General features: G+C 40.2%; 4 protein-coding genes across 6 annotated transcripts in view; 2 read left to right on the forward strand and 2 right to left on the reverse strand.

The window, feature by feature from the left end:
• Positions 1 to 14,994, forward strand: part of LOC146978456 (uncharacterized) — a 141,043-nt gene extending 126,049 nt beyond the window's left edge. The window contains exon 2 of the mRNA XM_085791167.1: positions 14,873 to 14,994. The gene's annotated coding sequence lies outside the window, so the exon portion shown is untranslated. The remainder of the gene's footprint in view (positions 1 to 14,872) is intronic.
• Positions 96 to 1,590, reverse strand: LOC146978465 (uncharacterized). Its single transcript, XM_085790222.1, has 3 exons — positions 1,577 to 1,590; positions 809 to 1,308; positions 96 to 668 (listed from the first exon to the last, which is right to left on the reverse strand). Exons 1-3 carry the CDS (start codon positions 1,588 to 1,590, stop codon positions 160 to 162), a joined length of 1,023 nt encoding a protein of 340 aa, XP_085646348.1. The 3' UTR covers positions 96 to 159.
• Positions 12,743 to 14,873, forward strand: LOC146978466 (uncharacterized). Its single transcript, XM_085791168.1, has one exon. The coding sequence runs from the start codon at positions 12,771 to 12,773 to the stop codon at positions 14,820 to 14,822; it is 2,052 nt and encodes a 683-aa protein (XP_085647294.1). The 5' UTR covers positions 12,743 to 12,770; the 3' UTR covers positions 14,823 to 14,873.
• A 3,835-nt stretch (positions 14,995 to 18,829) lies between the features above and the next one.
• On the reverse strand, positions 18,830 to 21,928 carry LOC146978467 (uncharacterized). 3 transcript variants are annotated; one of them, XM_085791163.1, is made up of 4 exons: positions 21,831 to 21,928; positions 20,708 to 20,766; positions 19,926 to 20,425; positions 18,830 to 19,774 (listed from the first exon to the last, which is right to left on the reverse strand). In XM_085791163.1, the coding sequence occupies exons 2-4, from the start codon at positions 20,728 to 20,730 to the stop codon at positions 19,257 to 19,259; spliced, it is 1,041 nt and encodes a 346-aa protein (XP_085647289.1). In that variant the 5' UTR covers positions 20,731 to 20,766; positions 21,831 to 21,928; the 3' UTR covers positions 18,830 to 19,256. The 3 variants fall into 3 exon arrangements, with proteins under 3 accessions (XP_085647289.1, XP_085647290.1, XP_085647288.1); XM_085791164.1 differs by lacking the exon at positions 21,831 to 21,928 and adding an exon at positions 21,679 to 21,727; XM_085791162.1 differs by lacking the exon at positions 21,831 to 21,928 and adding an exon at positions 20,847 to 21,124.

A 21,928-nucleotide genomic window follows, 5' to 3' on the forward strand; every position in this document is an offset into this window, starting at 1 on the left:
ACACAACAGAAAATCTGAACAATTTTATCTATTTTCCCACATCACAGTAGTATAGTTATTGTCAAGTGCATTAATGCACATCTAACAAGAAAAACGAGGCAACAACAACAAAAACACACAGCAAACTACATCATAGCAAAGGTGGTAAGATAACTGTAATCATATGTAATTATCATCTGCACTGTTATTAGTGTCAGCAAGTTCTTTGAGTTTTCTGTGGTTCATCCTCATGTCCTCCATCAGGCTGTGTATGCCTTCACTGTACAGCAGGTCAGGTCCACTGATCTGACCCAGTACTGCTGTCATCTGCTCCATCACCTTCATCACAGGCTCCAGCAGGATCTGGCGTCGGGTCTGCAGTTCGGCCACACTCCCCACCCCGCTAAGCAGCCCCAGCTGAGTTACCACTTGTCTCATTTGATCCTGAATATCAGCAACAACCCCTCGCTTCACAGACATGTCACGAAGTTTGCCATCTATCTCTCGAATCTTATTGTCAGCTGCTGTGATGTCATGGTGAGCTTGATCGATCAAAGAATTGTAGTGCTGAATTTGGTTGGAAAATGAGTTCACCTGGGATTCACAGTTTTCCACCTCCTCACGAGCTGTTTCCACAGCATTGGAGGCCTGGTCCATGTCCACTTGACCCACACCAACCATAACTGCTCCTGAAATTAAAGTAGATATATAATCAAAATGTATAAAAAATGTACACTGACTGACAAATGACCTTCATCAGTTCAGTGGGATACGTATATCATTGTGTTTAAAATAACCAGTATATTAATAACCTGCTGTATTTACTTACCAGCAATCCAACCTACAATTGGGATGAACATGACACCGATCCCTGCATCTCGTACCCTCTGTGCTTCATCTCTCTTCGCTCTCATGTCACTCAGGGTGTTTTCTGCTGACTGCAGGTTTCTCCTTTCTGTTTCTAGAGCTTCTTTGTAACTGCATAGAGTGGACTGGAGGGATGACAGTGTTGTATTCAAATTGTTTAATTCGTCAGTTTTCTGTCTTTTCTGCTGTGCTAACCGACTCTGCTCTGCAGTGAGAGTCTCAGTTTCCCTGTCCACATGTTGAAGCTCTGTTTTGGCCAAACGCTCTGAGTCTTCCATCTGCTGCCTCATGTTCATAATCTGTTGCCTGATATCATCAAAGGTCTGGCAGCCAGGAAGGACCATGTCTGCTTTAATACTGAGGAGGATCTCTGAGACAGTGTTGAAGGAACAGAGTTCACTCTTCAGTGGTACAATCAGAGCCTGGGCCAGACTCCTCAACTCCACATGCTGCCCTGCATACCTGTGAGTGCAGAGAGGAAAGGGTTAAAACAGCTACTTACTGTAACAGGAAGAGCCGAGGAAAGTCATCTTCTCAATTTTAATGCTATTTTTCCAAACAAGTCAGTTTGCCAGATCTGATTAAATTCAGTTTCAATTCGATAGGTCAAATCAATCGGAATGAGAGCTGGTCATGATAAAATGAAAGTGTACAACCAAACTTTCTCTGAAAGATTAATTTAGTAACAATCACATTTCAATACAGTGAACCCTGCCATTCTAATACATACCCATAACAAGCCATGAGTAGTACCTCAATGTGACAGCTGAGTACTTGATTTCTGCAAAATGAAAATAATTACTTTATTTAAATTATACATGAGGAAAATGATATAGATGATGATGTAGAAACTGATGTAAATCGATATATCAGTGTTTCCCCATTTCTTAAATTTCCTCAGCTTCAATTTTATTCTGAAAGAAGAATAGCATCTGCGATTCCGCACCCCCGAAGCCTGCACCACATTCATGTGATGGTTTTTGAGGGTGAGCACTGGTATTTAAAAATCAGATGGCAAAGGGAGAATAGCGCCGTTTGTTCGACCCGTCTGTGTCCATTGTACTTTTAGTGTGTGAACCATGATTGACTAAATAAAAACAAAAGACTGACAAGAAACATTATTAATTTTAGTGGTTATAAGAGATTACACTGTCTTTAAATCTGTAAACCTACCTGTTTAGGGATCCTCTGTGCTTCCCCCTCAGTGCTGATGTGCCAAAGTTACAGACAACTGTGTGATTTCAGTCAGTGGGAGGTGAAAGGGGAGGAGCTGTGTTCAGTTAAGTGAAAATGGGACAACAAGCAACTTCCACTTCCACCCAGTGAAACATGTCTACCCTGTCTGAAACGGGTAATTTCAGCATGTTGGGGCAATTTAACATGATAATGCTTAACTATAATTCTGTGTCAAGAGAGAAGCAATAGATAGCTACATGAAAGGAGGGAGAAAATGCATTTTGTTGCATGGTTTCAAAAGTAACAGCTCTTTGACATTTGATGAATAAACAAGTGTCATATGAGGACGGCCAGTGATGGTTGAGTTTATTCAGATTAATTTGAATTTGTTCAGTAATGTAGTAGGCAAATGACTCCACCTTGATGTTCCATAGAGGGAGCTGAGAAAACATAACAAAGGATGGAAATTAAAAGTATAGGTTAGGATTTAAGGGGTTAGGAACAGCTGAGCCCTTTGTTGAGTCCGAGATGTGTTGATGTGGCAGAGGGTAAGTGTCGTGTATATCACTGCATTTGGTCTAATATAATGTGATTCACATAAAATCTGGGCTTTTGTCTTCATGAATGAAGATCACAGGACATGTCCAAGCCAAAGAGATGGCTCAGTAATATCAGACACCATATCAGTCTATTGTGATGTCCTGGCTGTATTAACTAACCTCTATTGGTGTAAATAAATAATAAATGAATAAATTGTTAGCTGTGTTAACGGCTGGGAATGATTGGCCAATGCAATAAAGATCGTGCAAGAGATCTGGTCTAATTAGATCGTTTTCTGTGAAGACAATGGTCTGACAAACACCAGACTGAATCGTGTGAATAGCCATTCCCGTCTAATGCAGTGACTCATACAAGAACTGTAAGGTGTGAATTTAAGTGTCAAGTTTGTGGGTAACGCCTTTTTTAAAAAACATTTTAACAAGTCAATGCTATTCACACCATCCTGCAGCTAGTTTGGTTTGGTTTGGTTATTGTTCTTCGTGTCGGCCATTTTGTTTCTTTATGGTGCTCGCTTTGTTATACCAAAGTTGCTGGTTCAATTCCTGCCTGAGCAACCTATTTAGTGCATCTTTCCTCCAATCTCTCTCCTTACCTCTTTGTTTTTCTCTCTTGATTGAGCTACACAATTGATTCAACTTGTAAAATCTTCACAAGACTTTCAACTATCATTCAAACAGCTTTGATTTATTATAGTAAAGAATTAATCTGATACCAAGGTCTCTGTGACTGAGTGGCAGCATGAATGTTTAACGGCTCACGGTGTCCTACAATAGGCAGTACTCCAAGTTTACAAAACAAGAGTGGCTGGTCAAACTCCCACGCAGCCCTTATTCCTACTGCAAGGGTAAAGAGCTGGTCTACTGTTCAACACCAATAGCGGAATCTGCATTCCTCTTCTTGTATCTGAGATTTGATATTCGGTTGGAGCCTATACTTTCCGTAACTGAATGTGCAAGTCACTGTGTGAGGAAGCCAGAGAAGAAGCCCGGGGATCAAACCCAGAAACTTGAGGCGAGTTTTAGGTTTTAAGTAAGCTATGCCTTCAAAATAAAATGTATATCAACTGCTGTTTGTGAATTATTATATTTTGAGACATGTCATAGGCTACTTATAATGTTTAAGTCAGACAATGGACTTTAATAAAGTGGCATGGTGCCTTTTGAACAAAGTTTAAGATGTTTTGTACAGAGGTGATGATGCTGGTGATGGTTTGTGTGTGTGTGTGTGTGTGGGGGGGGCATCATGTGATTTCAGATAAACTGCACTCTTCTAAAAAAAAAAAAAAAAACTGTCACTGTCACATTTTCAGAACCTAAACCTGAGCCTGACCACCTTTTGTATTGCAAGATCTTTGCATGATAAGGGTGTGTGTGTGTGTGTGTGTGGACAACACATTTTGTGCAAACTTCCATGTGTTAAAAAAAGAGATAGCATTGAGTGTAAAAAATAAAAGATGGTGTTAACACACTTCATTTTTTCAATTTGCATGTTATTCTCAGAATCCTTTAACACTTAACTACAAACAGCATAAATGAAAGATTAAGTGGTCTTTATAAAATCTTATTGTGTCTTCATAATGTTTACTAAATAAAATGTAATAATACTTGATTTAATAATACATTTTAAATTGATTATTAGCATTTATTAGCATGATCAAAATATAGTATAAAATAATAATAATGTATCATCTAAAGCAGGGGTGTCAAACGTGACCCATGGCCAAAACAGGCCCACCAGAGGGTCCAATCTGGCCCGCAGCGTGATGCCAAATGTGAAAATTAGAAGGCAGAAGAGGTATAATATTTTTGAAGCTGCATGTATTTTTCTGAAGAAACTTCAAGTTGTTGTTAAAATCTTATTATTGTACTTGTACTTCTTTGCAGAAAAAGGAAGGGAAACATTCTCGTCATTTCTTATTTACTGGTTATTATGCTATTATTTTACTGGCCCGGCCCACCCAAGGTCAGATTATGCTGTTTGTGGCCCCTGAACTAAAATGAGTTTGACACCCCTGAATTAAATGATTTAATTGTTATAATAAATAATAATAAATTTTATTTGTAACGCGCTTTTTCAAGTGCTCAAAGACGCTTACATAAAAACACAATTTAAAATACAATGCGAAAAATGATCAACATTAAAATACAAGAACAAAATACACAAGTTTAATTTATAGATTAAAAGCCAGTTTAAAAAGGTGGGTTTTTAAGAGTGATTTGAAGGTGTGGGGGTCTGTACAGTCTCTGATGGGTTGGGGGAGTGAATTCCAGAGGGTGGGGGCGGCAGCGGAGAAGGCTCTGTCCCCCCAGGTTCGGTGCTTGGTCCGGGGGGGTAGGGTCAGGAGATTTCCTGCTGAGGATCGGAAGGCACGGGGGGGGGGTTGTAGTGGTGAAGAAGGTCTGTGAGGTAGGTGGGGGCCAGGTTGTTGAGTGATTTGTAGGTGAGCAGGAGGATTTTGAATTGTATGCGGTGTGCGATGGGGAGCCAGTGCAGTTTCTGGAGGACAGGGGTGATGTGTTCTCGGGAGCAGGTGTGGGTGAGCAGGCGGGCAGCAGAGTTCTGGATGTATTGCAGTTTATTGAGGAGTTTGGATGATGAGCCGTATAGGATGCTATTGCAGTAGTCTAGTCTGGATGTGACAAAAAAAATTGTTATATATTTAATTGTAAAATAGCCTATTTGGAAATACTCCTGTGTGAGTATTATATAAAAAATAATTACTTTTTAAAACTTCTATCTCATTTAATTTAATAGTATTAAAAATGTATTGTATTAAATTAATACAATACATTTTCTCTCATCTGTGTTCTAAAGTTAAGTTTACATCAGCAATGAAAGGGTTACTGTCCTGGTTATACAAACAGAATCATCGTCTATTTCAAGGCCGGGTTAGCTGTCTTATTAATTGGTTAGGACTTCATGAATCCCGTGAAGGCCAAGCTTTGTGTCTTGGTTTGGAGAGTAAGGGTAAATTGACCAATCACGGTGTGATTTTAAGTGGGTGGGACAAAAGCGAAAGATTGTAGGCCTTAATGAAGTCCGAACATTGTAATCTCGCAGAGTCGTGAGAGCGGTTGAGATTTAAATGGCAAATGGGACGAGAGCGACATTGTGGTTAGCTTGATAGCATCACCTTTTTCAAGGCAGCCTTTCACAGAAAAACTTCAAATAATAAAAAACGGAAAACCAACTCCAGAACTGAAATTAAAAGACATCAAGATTCTGCGGCACACCTGCCAGCGATGGTCAATTTGAAAATTTTGGGGGACACAAGAGTGTCAAGGTCAGGCAGAACAGAGATTTCCTGAAACGTCTCATCAATGTCATCGCATTTCTTGGAAAGCAAGAGCTGGCATTTCGAGAACATGGTGAAAGTAAAGAGTCCAAGGGGAACTACTTGGAGTTTTTGGCTGAGTATCACAGCCCTCTGCGCTGTCATCTGGATTCGGCCACTATTTTCATCGGCACCTCCATCAAAATTCTGAATGACCTGATTCAATCGTGGCAGATGTAGCCTACTGTAATGACAAGAAGCAATGAAGGAGGAGGTGAGGAATACACATTTTTTCTCCGTTATGGTAGACAAAACATCTGATGAAAGTTACACTGCTCAGATGTCATATGTCCTGCATTACACTACTGACAGTAGTGTGAAAGCAGTACTAAAGAACTTTCAGTTTTGGTTGAGTTTGGCGGCGCCTGTGGACCAAAGCGGTAGTGTTTTGCCTGAAGGAAGACTCCATTTCCCATGAACACTAGCGTGAAGCCCTGTAAATATCCTGCATTAAAATTAACAGAAGACATCAAAACTAAGTTTCTGTTTCCAGTGGATCATTTCAAAGTGAAAACACAAACATAATCCATTGCTAAAGTGCCGTTTTGCCTGTTCCCTCCTTGTTGTGATTCGCAAAAGTGAAAGTGAAAGTAAAGTGAGAGCCGGGTTCCTACCATGCTCCTCAAAGCTGCTTAGTGCCAGAGAAAGAGATACAGACCCCCTCAGACCACGACAGAGGTGTCATTCAACTTGTTGTAAGTCGATGTATCATCACAAAAGTTATGAAAATATTTTATGAAGGTTGAAAAGTTCCTTAGTGTTGGTTGAAGGAGCACTTTCTCCAGTTTGGTGATGTCAGTGGTGATAAGCATGCAGAAGCCATGGCTGGTCAAGTTTTGGAGTTTCTGGAGGACTGTACCTGCACCAATAAGGTAATTGTCCAGTTATACGATAAAGCTGCAGTCATGGCCTCTGGACTGAATGGGGTGCAAGCTAAAATAAAGGAAAAAATACCACAAGCTCTCTTTGTGCACTGTTATGCGCACCCTCTGAACCTCGTCATGTCTGAACTGACGGTCATGTACAACATAGCAAACTTTAAGGCAAGGGGCCCATCAGACCTGCTCCCAATTAAGGAGGTGTACTGCAACCTATAATGAAAATTGTAACTTTAATTTATTTGACATGGATATGCATTGCGCCATGCATAATTACAAATGGAGGGGCATTTGCACTTACTTCATTGCAACTTTAAAAATAAGATTTTGTATTGCCAGCCTTGTGTAACTTTTGGCGTATTGTGCATTTGATGTCTTTTTTTGGCGGTGATGGCCGAGGGGGAAGACCAGCTATAGCGCCCACGGTTCGCCACTAGAGCATTGTATACCGTACCTGCACCGTTGGTTATGTGTCTTCAAGTACCTACTGAATCGCAAAGGGCTAACGTGGTATTACTAATGTGAACGAGGTTGAGTTGTTGTGTTGTGTTCTGAGTAACGCTCATAAAATCTAAAGTAAAGCCGTGCCCGCCCAGAGAGTCGGCCGTGCCCCCCTTGGACTGGAAGCTGTTTATTTTATTTGGGTTTTGGTTTTTACCTCGGAGTGGCCAACTCTCTATTAATCCTATCTTGATTAGCGACGATAACCGCAGGTGCTCGTCGTGTAGGATCTCAACTCTCTGATGCACACAGCTCAAAGCCTCAGAGAATTTCTGAGGTCCTGCTCATCAAGGCCGACTCACGGTTGTTGAAAAAAAAAAAAGTACAACCAGAATGCCTCAAATGTGTTAAACCCCCCCACCCACCCCCACAGTGGTTTAGTTAGGTGTGTGTGTGTGTAAGCCGGTGCATATTCTCATTTGCCCAGGTCATAGTATTTCAAAGGAGGTTAAATCGAAAGCAACTGGACTTAGTTATTTGTCTAGGAAGACGTTTCACCTCTCATCCAAGAGGCTTCATCAGTTCATGTACGCATCTGACCAGGCTGGGACTGGTCCAACTAGTGTGTGTGTGTGTGTGTGTGTTAAAGGGGGGGGGGCGTTTGCTAATTTAAGTGTCAAGTTTGTGGGTAACATTTTTTTTACAACATGAAGTCAATTTGAGTTCTGAGAAAGGACTGCACTCTTCTTTAAAAAAAACTGTCACTGTCACATTTTGTTGGTGAAAGGTGTTGACACATCTCAAAAACCAACTATAGCCTGACCACCTTTCGTATTGCAAGATCTTTGCATGAAGAAATACTGACAGAAGTAGTAGTAGTTTTCAGATTTCTCTCTAACAACAATACAGCTTCCTCATTGGTTTGAACTCATTGGTCTTGGGCTCAATAGGCTTTATGCAGAGCTCCACTACTTTCTGAACATAAACAAGCTCCTTTATTTCCTGTCTTACATTATTGGACAAACTGATTAATCCAGGTGTGTCTGACTCTGACCTCAGTAGTCACAACAATGGTCAGACACACCTGGATTAATCAGTTTGTCCAATAATGTAAGACAGGAAGTAAAGGAACTTGTTTAAGTTCAGGAAGTAGTGGAGCTCTGCATAAAGCCTATTAAATCAGCCCAAAGAAGAGCAAATCATAGGTGCTTGATGTGACACCTGTCAATCATTTACCCACTGGTCAGAACTGATTGGCCTGTGGTCTGAATGAAGTTAGCCCAAATGATCAGCAAATGATGAGGGCAGGACTTTATATCCATCAATCATTCACACTTGGAAAATAAATAAGAATAGATTTGATGTGCTCGGGCTGCATAAAATTAGCCCATTTGGAGATATCCTGTGTTTTCCTTGTAACTGTTTGGTGCTGTTGCCACTTGGTGGTCTGACTGATTCCCCACAGCGGCAGATAGATAACATCCTCACTGCAGACATAACTGAATCTTTGTTGCTGGCAGAACTAAACGTTCATACTCGGAAATCATATATATTTTTGCTATAGGCAGCGTAAGCTGCCAGGAACCTAGTTATTGCCAGAATTCTTCTTCTTCCTAGGAAATCCTACTTACCATACATGAAAAATCACCAAACTTTGCACAAATGTCCAGTCCCATGCCAGATTTACTAAATTTAAAAGCGTATATAATCACATTCATATGAAATCCTAAATTTGTTTAAACCTTAAATCCATCATTAAAAAATTTAGCCTTCATCTGCGCATGCATGCATGTAGTTTCTGGGAAACAGCCTCACTTCTAGCCACAGATACCAACAAAGAAAGTCAAATTGAAATTACCATGAAAGAGACCCATGTTCTTAAGAAAGGGGGTGGGTCATGAAATGAAGACAAGAGGAGGAACTTGCCTCCCTGATCTGTATTTATTGAGCTCTTGACTGAGCCCAGCAACCACTTCTCGACTAAAGCAGACACTCTTGCTTCCTTCAGCAGCAGAAAAGGTAAGTGAATTGATTTGGGGGGTTTTTTGTTGTGTTTTTTTTTTTTTTTTAAACAACTTACTGCCATTGCTCACAAATGTCAGAATGATTATCCAAAATTATTTTACAAAAGACATACATTTTATTTTTTTGTGAAAAAGGGGGTGCCATGTCATAAATCTGACATGATGATAGATAGATAGATAATTTATTGTCTGCCCCAAAGGGTAGCAGAAATTTGTCTTTGACAGGGCTCATCACTTTACATACACTCAATAAAAACACAGTAAGGCAATAATAATAACTAGAAAATTTCCTCTCGGGAAATTTTGAATGGGCCACGGGGCTACTGCCGGTTGTGCCATCTCTGTCAACATGGGAATCAAACCCACGATCTTAAGGTCAAGACAGAGCTGATCAGACAGACACATGATCATCTTTCTATAAACACTGATATGGAGGAGCTGTAACCACATTAGGTTAACTGTGTGTGTGTGTGTGTGTGTGTGTGTGTGTGTATGTGTGTGTGTGTGTGTGTGTGTTTATCTTGTGTAATAAACAGGACTCAATTAATCTAATTAATTAGAGGCTTTGTAATTAATTAATCGCAATTAATTGCATTTTAATCGCATATAAATATTTGACCTGAGAACAGTGAGAAGCATTTTTTTCACATGGATTTTAGTATACCATTGAATGACTGAATAGCTTAAGCAACAAAACATTGTTTTTTTTTTTCAAGGTGGTACTTAACCAAGACCAACATGCAAATTATCGATTAATTCATTAATCGATATTTGATACAGATTTAAATGGTCTTTCCTGCCATACACTATGATGATTACTGTAGTATTTAACTAGGCTACATAAATCACAGTAGCATAAACTGATTTGTTGAACGGACCAGGTGATGGGCTGACTGGTCCTGTCTAACTTCTGTGTACTGGGTGCCATTGTGCAGGGTGTTAAGGCAGCCTTCCTCCACTGCAGTCCCTATGGTCCTGGACCCTCTGGCTGGTGGGGTGGGCTGCTTTCAGCTGGGGGGGACTCTATCAGCTGCTCCCACGAGAGGCATTTGACGCATTTGACACCAACAAGGTTTAACTTTAAAACCAGATTAAATCATGGTTTAAGTGTAAATTCTGCTGCACGTTAACTGTGTTTTTATCACATGAAGGTGTGTGTGTGTTTGTGTGTGTGTGTGTGTGTGTGTGTGTGTGTGTGTGTGTGTGTGTGTGTGTGTGTGTGTGTGTGTGTGACTGTAATCACATGAAGCTGGCTCTAGAGTCTGTGTGTGTGTGTGTGTGTGACTGACTTGACACATAGTTAGTTAGTAGCTGCATCCTGTGTCAGTCTGATTTAGCTGTGTCTCTGTTTATAAACATTTAAACGAGCGCCAGGTGGATTGTTTATGAAGTTAACGAGCTCTGGCCTGAGGATCACAGAGGTTACCACGGCGATAGAGGCCCCCGCAGGCTGAGACAGACAGAAACGTGGAGAAAAAGAGCCATTTTCTGCCTCTGCACCGGTCTCACATTTAGGCTTAGCATGACAAAACGGTAACTCCTATCAGAACAAAACACAGATCAACGTTGCTCTAAGGACTTACTGAAAATTTTGGTACGATTTGGTGTTTCTACAGTAAATATTTTGGCGACGCTGGCAGTTTTAAAACATCAGGCCGTTCTGCTTCTCTCAGAAAATATTTGTATTGGAGTCAATGAGGAGCAGAGACAGACGTGGCCGCACTTAGAGGCTCAGAGTTTAAATTCTGTAAGTCACTCTGATATTTTGAGCAGATGATGAGATCGAGGATGAGCTCGTCTACAAACGTGGCGGAAATTATGTGTGTAGAGTGTAAATTGTGGCCATTTGGAGTTTGGAAAGAGAAAAAATCTGGAGTTTTTCTGGCATCTCTCCCACTCTAACTGATGATGTCACGCGCTCTGACACGAACATTCCGTGCAATACACACACATTATAATCTCATAATTTCTCCAAAAATGATCATGGTCATTGATCGGGGATTGATCAAAAACTATATGACCTATCAAAATGTGGAGTAATACACCAATACACAAGACTTGTGTCTACTGTTTAAAGTTTAATGGAGTCTCTAGGTGAAAGTATGCCTGAGCAGTAGACGTTGGTTAAACTCCAATGATTGGTCTTTTTCGCTCTTTTTTTTTTCGCCCGTCCCATTGACTTCAATGCAAAATTTTATATTCAGCTATTTCATAGCTGTAGGGATCAGTGCCCGGTGCGATTGCCCGTGGCCCTAATTAATAATAAAGACATCTCATTATTCTGACATCCAAATAGTCCGAAAATCACCCATTATTCTGTGATCTCAATGTTTCGACAATGTTCTGACCATATTAAACTCATATTTTGGACATCCCGTTCTTCTGAAATCTCAATCTTTCTAATCCTAACCCTAATATCAATGTCTGATACAAGTGAAAACCTATGCCTGTGCACGTTGTACATCAAACAACGTCACTGTGCCTAACCAAACCCTAATCCTAACCATAACCTACATCCCATAACCTACTGGGGGCCGGTAAACTCTGCAGAGAACTCCTAAAACAACACGGACCCCAGCGCATCATTCACGCACAACTTGCACCAGGGTTAACAACAGGAGGTTATGGTGTTTTATTCTTTCCTCTCTATGATGCCTAGTATAATCACATAGCATGACAACTGGACGTCGGAACAAGGGGTTTAATGTGGTCAGAACAATGGGATGTTGAAACATTTCAGAACAATGAAGAATAATGGGGTGTTGGAATTATGAGCGGACCAGCGTTTCGGAGATTGTGTATTTGATGAGTTTGATGAGGGAAACCAAGAAATCCCATTAGCCTCTGTAACGTAGCTCTGAGCAGTTCACTTCTCTGCTTTGCTGATCGAAAAATAGCTTGCACCAACAATTAAAGGTAACAAACCTACTCCTAATAGAGATTACTGTATGGCAATTGGCCAATTTGCCAAAATGTTGAAATATCCCTTCAAGGATGGTTCATGAACGAGGCCCAGTGTTTTATCTGGGTAAACTAATTTTTGGGTAAGCATGTTTGCCCTTTATATGTTATCAACTCTGGTTTATTTTTACTTTGTATAATCATTTGTTTATCTAAAACCATATGTGTCAGTAATCAGTGTGTGTGTGTGTGTGTGTGTGTGTGTGTGTGTGTGTGTGTGTGTGTGTGTGTGTGTGTGTGTGTGTGTGTGTGTGTGTGTGTGTGTGTGTGTTTAGGTTATACTTCTAAAATTTTCATTAGTTTTCATTTTTATTTAGTTTTTCACTTTGCTAAAAAGCAAAAACAAACAAGTTCAGAAAAAATAAATATTAAAATATATAAATCACATTTGTATGTGGAAAAATACAAATGCACTCAAATGTAGAACTAGTGCTTGTTATTTTCCATCAGCTTGAGAGGGTTAACACCTACAACAAAATTAGTTTTATAGGAGTAGAAAAATGCCTCCTAATTTCTCTGTTGTCTTTTTTCTTTTTTACAGTAAATACAATGGCCAACCAAGTTGCAAAGACCACTCAAAGTCTCACCACTGCAGCAGAGATGCGAGAAACCACCAGGATGCTGATGCAACCCAATGCAAACTGGGAGGAGTATCTGACTCCTGCTCCCCTCTCTATTGCCATCATGGGAGAGCTTGTATTCATCTCCTCATGTGACGACTTCTCCATCAACAAAAACGCCCCTAAAGATGGCTTCAAGTACATCAAGTACCCAGACTCCTTCAGGGCCTCTCTCATGCAGATCTGTAACTCAGGCTGGCATGCATTCAATGAAGCCCATAAGAATATGGATCAGATCCGCATCCACACAGGAACAGTTCCTGATTACATGAAGACAGCGATCAACATTCTTTTCAATTCCACTGATGAAGTTATTGAAAACCTCCTCCCAAATCAACTGGAGAACATTCGTGAAATCGCAGACGACTGTGTGAAACTAGCAGACGGTGTTGAAAAGAAGTATTCTGATGTGATAAATTTAATCCAGGAGCTGCTGGAGGCCTGTGTTAACGCTCAACACTTTTATGGAGATGAGCTAGAAAATGTCAAGATGAAACTGGAAGAGGCTAAATTGAGGGAGCAGACTGCCAAACTTCTGAATGAACAATCCAAGAAAGCAATGGAGGCCATGTCAAAACAGATGGAAAAAGCACAAGACGAATTCAAGCAATCCATGGATTCACTTCCTTCTGGCTGGGAGATGATTGGCATGGATTTTGTTGAAGGAATCACAACAGGTCTAACAGGAGTTCTGAATGGGTTCACCAATCAAATGACTGGCTCTTTCCAGAATGCAGCTGGATCACCCACAGAGCAAAACAACCTATGTGACAATGTTGATGGGATCACACAAATGACAGCCTGCAGTACGTCTGGACAGATTCTGAAACTTGTAGGAACTTTCAAAACGTTTGTCAGTGGAAATGAAATAGACTGGAAGAACCTGTATGATCAGAAGAAAAAATCCCCAAAGACCAAATGGACTGGGGAGCAATTTGAAAGGATCTCTCAGGAAATGAAGAAGATGCCAAAGGACAACACATGTGACAAAGTTTTGTCACTCTGTGCAAAGAGCCTCAACATATGTGAAGAGCTAGCGAAGTATACCCCTGATCAGAAGTGGGATGAGGCAGCAACTACGCAGCTGGTTGAGAAACTAACAAAGCTGAATGAAGAAGCCTACGCTTTTGACTCCATGAGCAAAGGAACTTTAGGCACTCCAGCTTTTACCCCCAAACCACCCATGATGTATAAAGCAGAGAACAGCAGCTCAGAAAAGAAGTCTGCTGGCCAGACAGCAACTGAGAATGCTCGTTTCAAAATAGAGCAGAGCCGAGAACAACTCAAACAAACACGGGAGCAATATGAGAAGTGTGTGGAGAACATGGAGAAGAATGAGAAGGAGCTGAATGACGTTCTGATTGAAATGCAGAACTGCAAAATCAAAGAGATCGACTTTAATACCACCATCAAGATGCTGGTCAAGGGTCTGGATGCCATGGGCAGAGTCAAAGAGCAGTGGGAGAAGATGGTGCGCTTCTTCCAGATGGTCTCCAACATCATCAAAACTAGCCTCAGCAAGACACTGCACAATTTTGTCAAGACATCTGATGATACAAAGAAACTCTCTTACAATGGGAAGCTCTTTACCAAAGATCTCCTGTACAATCAGGCCTTTCAAGCCTCCAACATTGCCAGCCTGGTCCACATGATTTCAACGACCTACACTGAAGTGTCCAGCAAGTACCTGATGGACAGAGTGAGCAGCCTGGGCAGGCTCATGGCCATGGATAAGGAGAAACCAGAGTTCCTGAGTGAGCGTGAAAGTCTGCAACAATCCTGCAAGGCAGCCCAGGAAGGGATTTTGCAGCTGGTCCTGAAGAACAAGGATGAGTTTCAAAGGAAGACCGATGCCAGGATGGCAAAAATAGAGGGCGAACTGAAGGCTGTTCTTCCAGTTATTCCACCACAGGAGAACAAAAGAATCAAAGAGATTGTTCAAGGAGGCTTTAGTGAGGAAGAACAAGGTTGTTATACCTGATTCAAGTTAGGTTTGTTTCTCATGTCAGATGAAAACAAGACGGTGTGTAGGTTTGTGCAAAATCATGTAATATTCAGAAACAAAACATGCCTGCTCTTACCATAAAACCTTCATAATATAGCTTTGCTAGTAACTGAAAACCACACACAGTTGTTCCTGACACTTTTAAGCTTAAGTGATGCTGTTTTTTCTGCTTTTTTCTTTCCTGATGGTTTATTTTAACAATGTGCAAGTAATGAAGAAAATCATAAGCAAGCTTAAGATGTGTTATGTGTAAAGAAATTGTCCTGCTTGTAGAAAAAAATATGTCATATCACATTGCAGTTCTTTATTTAGAGGTCTGTTATTTTGACTGTAGCTATGGATGTTTGATTGGAAAATGCATTGACTAATGTAATGACTGTGGGGGGAGGGGGAGGGGTTTTAGAGAGTGACCTTGTGTTTTGGTTGTGTTGTCTGGGATTGGAAACTGATGAGCTTTGCTTCTTCCATCCCCATTTCAAACAGTGTTTGTTGTTGTTAGTGTCTGTTGTTGTTGTTGTTTGTCCTGTTCGATATTTGGTTATATGGTGTCCTGTGGATGTTCTTGTTATGTTGTATTATTGTTTGGTTTGAAATAAATATGATCAATCAATCAAAAAAGAGATGACCACAGTTTCATAATGCAATATATAGATGGCATATCAATATAAATTACAACAAGACCTTATCAACAGGAGCTGTATGTGATCAATATTCAAATTCCTGAAATATTAAATCAATGTTAACTATCACTGTGTAATTAAGGGCAAATATTTTTAAAATGAAATGTTTTCTCACCTTCTATTGAAAGCATTTGTGAATTAATCATCATAATTAATTTAAAAAATAAAATATGGTGATTGTGATAACAGATGTGTTAAGTAGCCATCATACCTGTAACTATTTTTGAGACACTCCAGTGCAAACGAACCATCTGCTTACAGCGTCGGTGAACTGTTCTGCATTATCTGTCCTCACTTGTTTGAATAAATTCTTAAAGATGGTCAGTGCCTTTTTTTTAGTACTCTACCCAATGAATATGAAGTGTCAATAACCTTGATATTTACATACCAAACAATCAGTGACTTTGATAATCACCATGTTTGAAAGGCTTGGATATTTAGACTTACAGTTAGGAGAAGAGATGGATATCAATCCCATAGTGTGTTATTCTGAGATAGAGACTTCACCTGGGGGTTTGTCTGAGTTCTACAGTGGTACCAAGTCTGTATGAAAAGCACATGTACATGATGTAAAAAACATAATGCACCAAAGTGCCAAAAACCTGAATATTATTGTATCACAGTATCATTACCCTACATATTATTGCACCAAGATATCAATAACTTTGATATTACTTTACCCAAGTACATATTGTAAGTATTTGGTCATATTTAGTGACTTGTTAGAGTTCACTGAAGCAGAACCAACAATGTAAACAATGTAATAAAGTTGGTAAGATATTGACTTTATAGCAACTACACTTCTATGCACTGGAGTGTCACAATAACTATGTCATAGGACACACAGTCTCCTGGGGCCTCATTTATCATTGTGGATACACGTTTTTTTACACGCTCTTTCCCCCGTTTTGTGCGTACGCACTTTTCTCCGCCTAATTTGGGATCTATCAAACCAAAACCTGTCGGGAGAAAGTGCCGAAATTTACGACCAGTCCGACCATGGCGTACCGGCATTTACACGCTTTTTGAAGAACAAGAGGAATTGGCGACGCCGCTGCAGAGTCAGAGAACTGCAGTATGCGAGGGAGAGAGGAGCGGGGCACTGTTTGAAGTAGCAAGTGGTGGTGATGATGACCCCCCCCCCCCCACCACCACCACCACCACCACCACCACCACCACCGCACACGTTGACGTCGGCACTTTACATGAAAAGCACAGCGACTCAGATTTTTCCCCTGTGCATTTACACTAGTTTGCTCCTAAATACTGGCTTTATAAAACGAATTTCGTTTTCTTTTGATATCATATTGATATTTTTCCCTTGCATGTAGGCTATAACTCTTCCACAACCAGTCTGTCCAGTCTGGAAAATAATTTCTGCGACGTGCGTGTGTTACGTAGCCAGACTGGACACACACAAGCAAGCAGCAAGCACAATAATGTCGGCGCAAATCAAAGCAAATGAGAAAACATGATCGATATTTTTTGTGTGAATAATATTTATTGTATTTAACAAAAATGGGTGCTGCCCAACATCATTTTAGGAAAAGTCACAGACTGGTGGATTTCAATGTTTTTTGTTTTTTTTTATATATAGCTATGCACAAATGAAAATCAAAGTCTTCCAGTGAACGGAAGTTGGGGGTTAGTGGAAAGGGGTGCAAAGTACTGACTGGCAGTGGAAACCCTGTTTTAAATTATTATGACATAATCTAAAATAAGGGGCAGAATAAATATGATTCTTCTTCTTTCTGTTCTGTTTCATTTAGATTTGGGAGTTTTTTGTTTTTATTGTAGCCTTTCAATGCAAGATGATGTTTCTGACTGATATTGCCGTGTTACCATGTATCTCGTTTTCAGAGAAATTCCGCTTCTTTCTCCGCTCTCCGTCCGTCTGTTGTCTTCACCGTCTTCCCCTGACGTCATTCCACACGTTTCCAGAGTGCACATGGCTACTTAATATGCACGTAACTGATTTGCATTGACCACATATGGTTGCGTGGGGCCGTTTAGGGGGCTGGGTATGAGGCGTGTTCTCATCCACGCTTTTCTCAGGTCCGGTGTGATCTATCAAGGGAAATACCGTGCAGCCGTGTGTACGCGGAGTTTGATAGATCTGAAAAGAGCGTATATTTTTTGGTCGTACGCACATTTTGCCTTTCCGTCGTACTGAAAATTTAAGAGGACTTTTACACGCTCTTTGATAAATGAGGCCCCTGCTGTGTGTACAACATTCAGTATGAAATCAGTTTGACTCAATTTTGGTGATTTTTTGTTTAAAATAATTCCATTCTCCCTGCCTATGCACTGTAGTTTCACAAATATTATGTCACCCATCATAATATGTTGCTGATTTTAAGTCAAAAAACATACAAAGTAGGTTAATTGGCAATCCGTGTATCATTTGTTCATTCGTTTTTCAAAATAAAACCAAAAATAAGAAAATGAAAAAACAACTCTTTTTCTCAGTATTCGTTTCCAAAACTAAAATGAAAAACGGATAACGTCTACCTCTGTGAGCCACTCAATCACACAGGTGTCAGTGGTCTCCATGCATATAGTCAATTACGTCAGTACAGGTTACGTTTTGACTCGGGCTGACATGTATTTTCAACATATGTTTCAAATTAATTTCACTCGTAAACCGTGTAATAAGCAGGATAATGTATAGTTGGTCGGTTGTTATGGAGAAATAAACCCCTTCAGGTTCCGAACTATAGCCTACATTATCCTTTACTTTGCGAGCTCTAGCAGTAAAGGCAGAGACGGTCACTTCCGGATCACGGTCATTTCCGGATCCATTATTCATTTCAGCATAAAATCGAAAACTGAAAAAACGAGTCGTTATCCGTTTTTCATTTTAGTTTTGGAAACGAATACTGAGAAAAAGAGTTGTTTTTTCGTTTTCTTATTTTTGGTTTTATTTTGAAAAACGAATGAACGAATGATACACGGATTATTGGCAATTCCAATTTGCTCATTCTGTGTTTTGTTTAATGTGAGGACAGGGAGTCTGGAGTGGTCATTCTTGATCAACTTCTTTGTTTGAAGCGAGAAGAGGTGCTCGGGTTGGAGAGTTTCATGTACCTCCAACTCAATTCTAATTAGTTCTTTATTCTAAATCAATAGTTGATTTGCTCTGTCAAAATGTATATAGTATACAATATGCCTACTGAATCTGATGGCTGAGTGTGATGTACTGTCTGTCAAATCAACTCTGGGGTAGGATTTTATTGAGGTGGTGTCTCCACCTAGTGGTCAGATGTCATTATTACAAGACCCAGTCCTATAAAGAGAACAGACTACAGTAGAAGAAATCAAATTTATTTCCATGTAACCATTTCACAGACAGCAAATTGACAGATGATCAGTAGTTTGCAGTAAATGCAAACTATTACTATGACTTTCAATCAAACATTCATTGTCTTTTCCATGTTTATTACAATGACCTTCAACTACACAACAATTCAGGTTGCCACCCTAATTAATACTTCTTGTTTTCATCTTGAGGAGCGACAAAAATCTCAATACATCAGACAATCAGAACAATTTTATCTCTTTTATCTCTTATCTCACATTGCTACAGTGCAGTTACTGCCATTTGCATTAATACAAATCTTTAACAAGTAAAACATGTTGTATGAGGCAATAACAACAAAAACACACAGCAAACCATATCAAAGCAAAGGTGATGAGAATTTTAATCATATGTAACCTGATCTCAAAACTTTCAAATATAGTCCACAAGACCCTGGAGGGACAGCTGATTGGTGTCAGCAAGTTCTTTGAGTTTTCTGAGTTTCCTCTTCATGTCCTCCATCAGGCTGTGTATGCCTTCACTGTACAGCAGGTCAGTTCCACTGATCTGACCCAGTACTGCTGTCATCTGCTCCATCACCTTCATCATAGGCGCCAGCAGGACCAGGTGTCGGGTCTGCAGCTCGACCACACTCCCCACCCCACTCAGCAGCCCCAGCTGAGTGACTGCTCGTCTCACTAAATTCTGAATATCAGCAATAACCCCCCGCTTGACAGACATGTCACGAAGTTTGTTATCTGTCTCAGAAATCTTATTGTCAGCTGCTGTGATGTCACAGTAAGCTTGATTGATCAAGGAATTGTAGTGCTGTACTTGGTTATAATATGAGTTCACCTGGGATTCACAGTTTTGTACCTCCCGACGAGCTGTTTCCACAGCATTGGAGGCCTGGTCCATGTCCGTTTGACCAACACCAACCATAACTGCCCCTGAAATTAAAGAAAACATGTTGGTAACTTGTACTAATAAAAAATTTGTACACTTGCAAGTGCCTTTTATTATTTCAGTGGGATACATATACTGTGGTCATTATTGTGTTTGAAATCACCAGTATACTAATAACTTGCTGTATTTACTTACCAGCAATCCAACCTATAATTGGGATGAACATGATACCGATCCCTGCATCTCGTATTCTCTGTGCTTCATCTCTCTTCGCTCTCATGTCACTCAGGGTGTTTTCTGCTGACCACATGTTTCTCCTTTCTGTTTCTAAAGCTGCTTCGTACCAGCCTAGAGTGGACTGGAGGGATGACAGTGTTGTATTCAAATTGTTTAATTCGTCAGTTTTCTGTCTCTTCTGCTGTGCTAACCGACTCTGCTCTGCAGTGAGAGTCACAGTTTCCCTGTCCAGTTGTTGAAGCTCTGTTTTGGCTATGCGCTCTGAGTCTTCCATCCGCTGCTTCATGTTCATAATCTGTCGTCTGATATTATCAAAGGCCTGGCATCCAGGATAGACCTCGTCTGCTTTAATACTGAGGAGGATGTCTGAGACATTGTTGAAGTAACAGAGTCCACTCTTCAGTGGTACAATCAGAGCCTGAGCCAGATGCCTCAACTCGTCATGCTGCCCTGCAGACCTGTGAGTGCAGAGAGGAAAGGGTTAAAGCAGCTACTTAACAGAAAGAGCTAAGGAGAGTCCACTTTCTTATGTTAATTTTCCAAACTATTCAGTTTGCCGGAGCCACTTAAACTCTGTTTCAATACAGCAGGTGTAATTAATTGAAATGAGAGCTGGTCATGATAAAATTAAGTTTACAACCAAAATTTCTCCTAAGAACAGAAATGGTGAAATATTAATTTAGCAACAATTAGACCGTGTGACATTCCAATACAGTGAATTCTGACATTCTAATACATACCCATAACAAACAGCCCAAGCCATGAGTACCTCAATGTGACAGCTGAGTACTTGATTTTTCTGCAAAATGAAAACAAATACTTTGGTTAAAGGGACAAAGAGGAGTTTTGGAAAACGAAGTGTTCTCATACTACATTTACCATGAGTCTCCGCGCGCACGGTGAAATTCTTGGACTGGCGCAAGACGGACGTCTTGCCAAGAATGTTTTCATTCATCAAGAATCAAATTCAGAGGTTCTAAGACGATCAGATACCGTCGTAGTTCCGACCATAAACGGCGATTCAGCTGCGTTATTCTCATGACCCGCTGGGCAGCGTCTGCGAAACCGAAAGTAAGGAAATACTGGTCGCTCACCCAGCATTTCCGCCACTAATTAAAATAACAAAATAACGATAGAGACAAAACGATATATTTATCGAAAATGGACAAGTTAATTAACAAGTGTGGGTAGCGTAGATTCATCCACATTAACGTGAGACTTTTTTATAACCAAATAGAAACTCCTCGTTGTCCCTTTAACTGATACCAGAGGGAAATGATAGAATACAGAAACTCCATGGGCAACACCTCCATGGGCAGAGCACTCAAACAAAACACAGAAGCTTGACAATTTAACATTGTAGATGACTTAAGTTTGGACTGACCAAAATTTGGTGTTACTGTAATCTCATTAAGGGGGTCTTCATGAGAAGACCATCAAAAAACAGTACCAGGATCGCAGGGGGAATTTTAGGGCTGATTCATGCCACTAGTGTGTTTATATTTCTTGTTATATTGTGAGAACTTGAATTTGTCTGTATGTGTTAAAGCAGAAGTAAGCGGAAGAAAAAAAAACTGAATGTTTCAGTCCGCTGGGCTTATAAATAAACAACATTGATGATTATTATTGTAGCACATAAGTTTAACACGACATCGCAGGTAGACACTGCTACTATATAATACTATAATATATATTATTATTATTTTCATACCTACAAAACCATAGGTCCCTTGTATTTTTGCTGCTTGGACCCTGACTGACTAAAATAAAAAAGAATGACTAACAAGAACTCACCCAGTCATACATTATAAATTTTAGCATTCATAATAACAGATGACACTGTCTTCAAGTCAGTAAACTCACCTGTTTAGGGATCCTCTGTGCTTCCCCCTCAGTGCTGATGTCCCAAAGTTACAGACAACTTATTTAAAGTCAGTGAGAGGTAATAGGGGAGGAGCTAG

The sequence above is a fragment of the Trachurus japonicus genome, chromosome 11, assembly GCF_045865225.1.
Source record: "Trachurus japonicus isolate A0001 chromosome 11, Traja_1.0".
Taxonomy (NCBI): domain Eukaryota; kingdom Metazoa; phylum Chordata; class Actinopteri; order Carangiformes; family Carangidae; genus Trachurus; species Trachurus japonicus.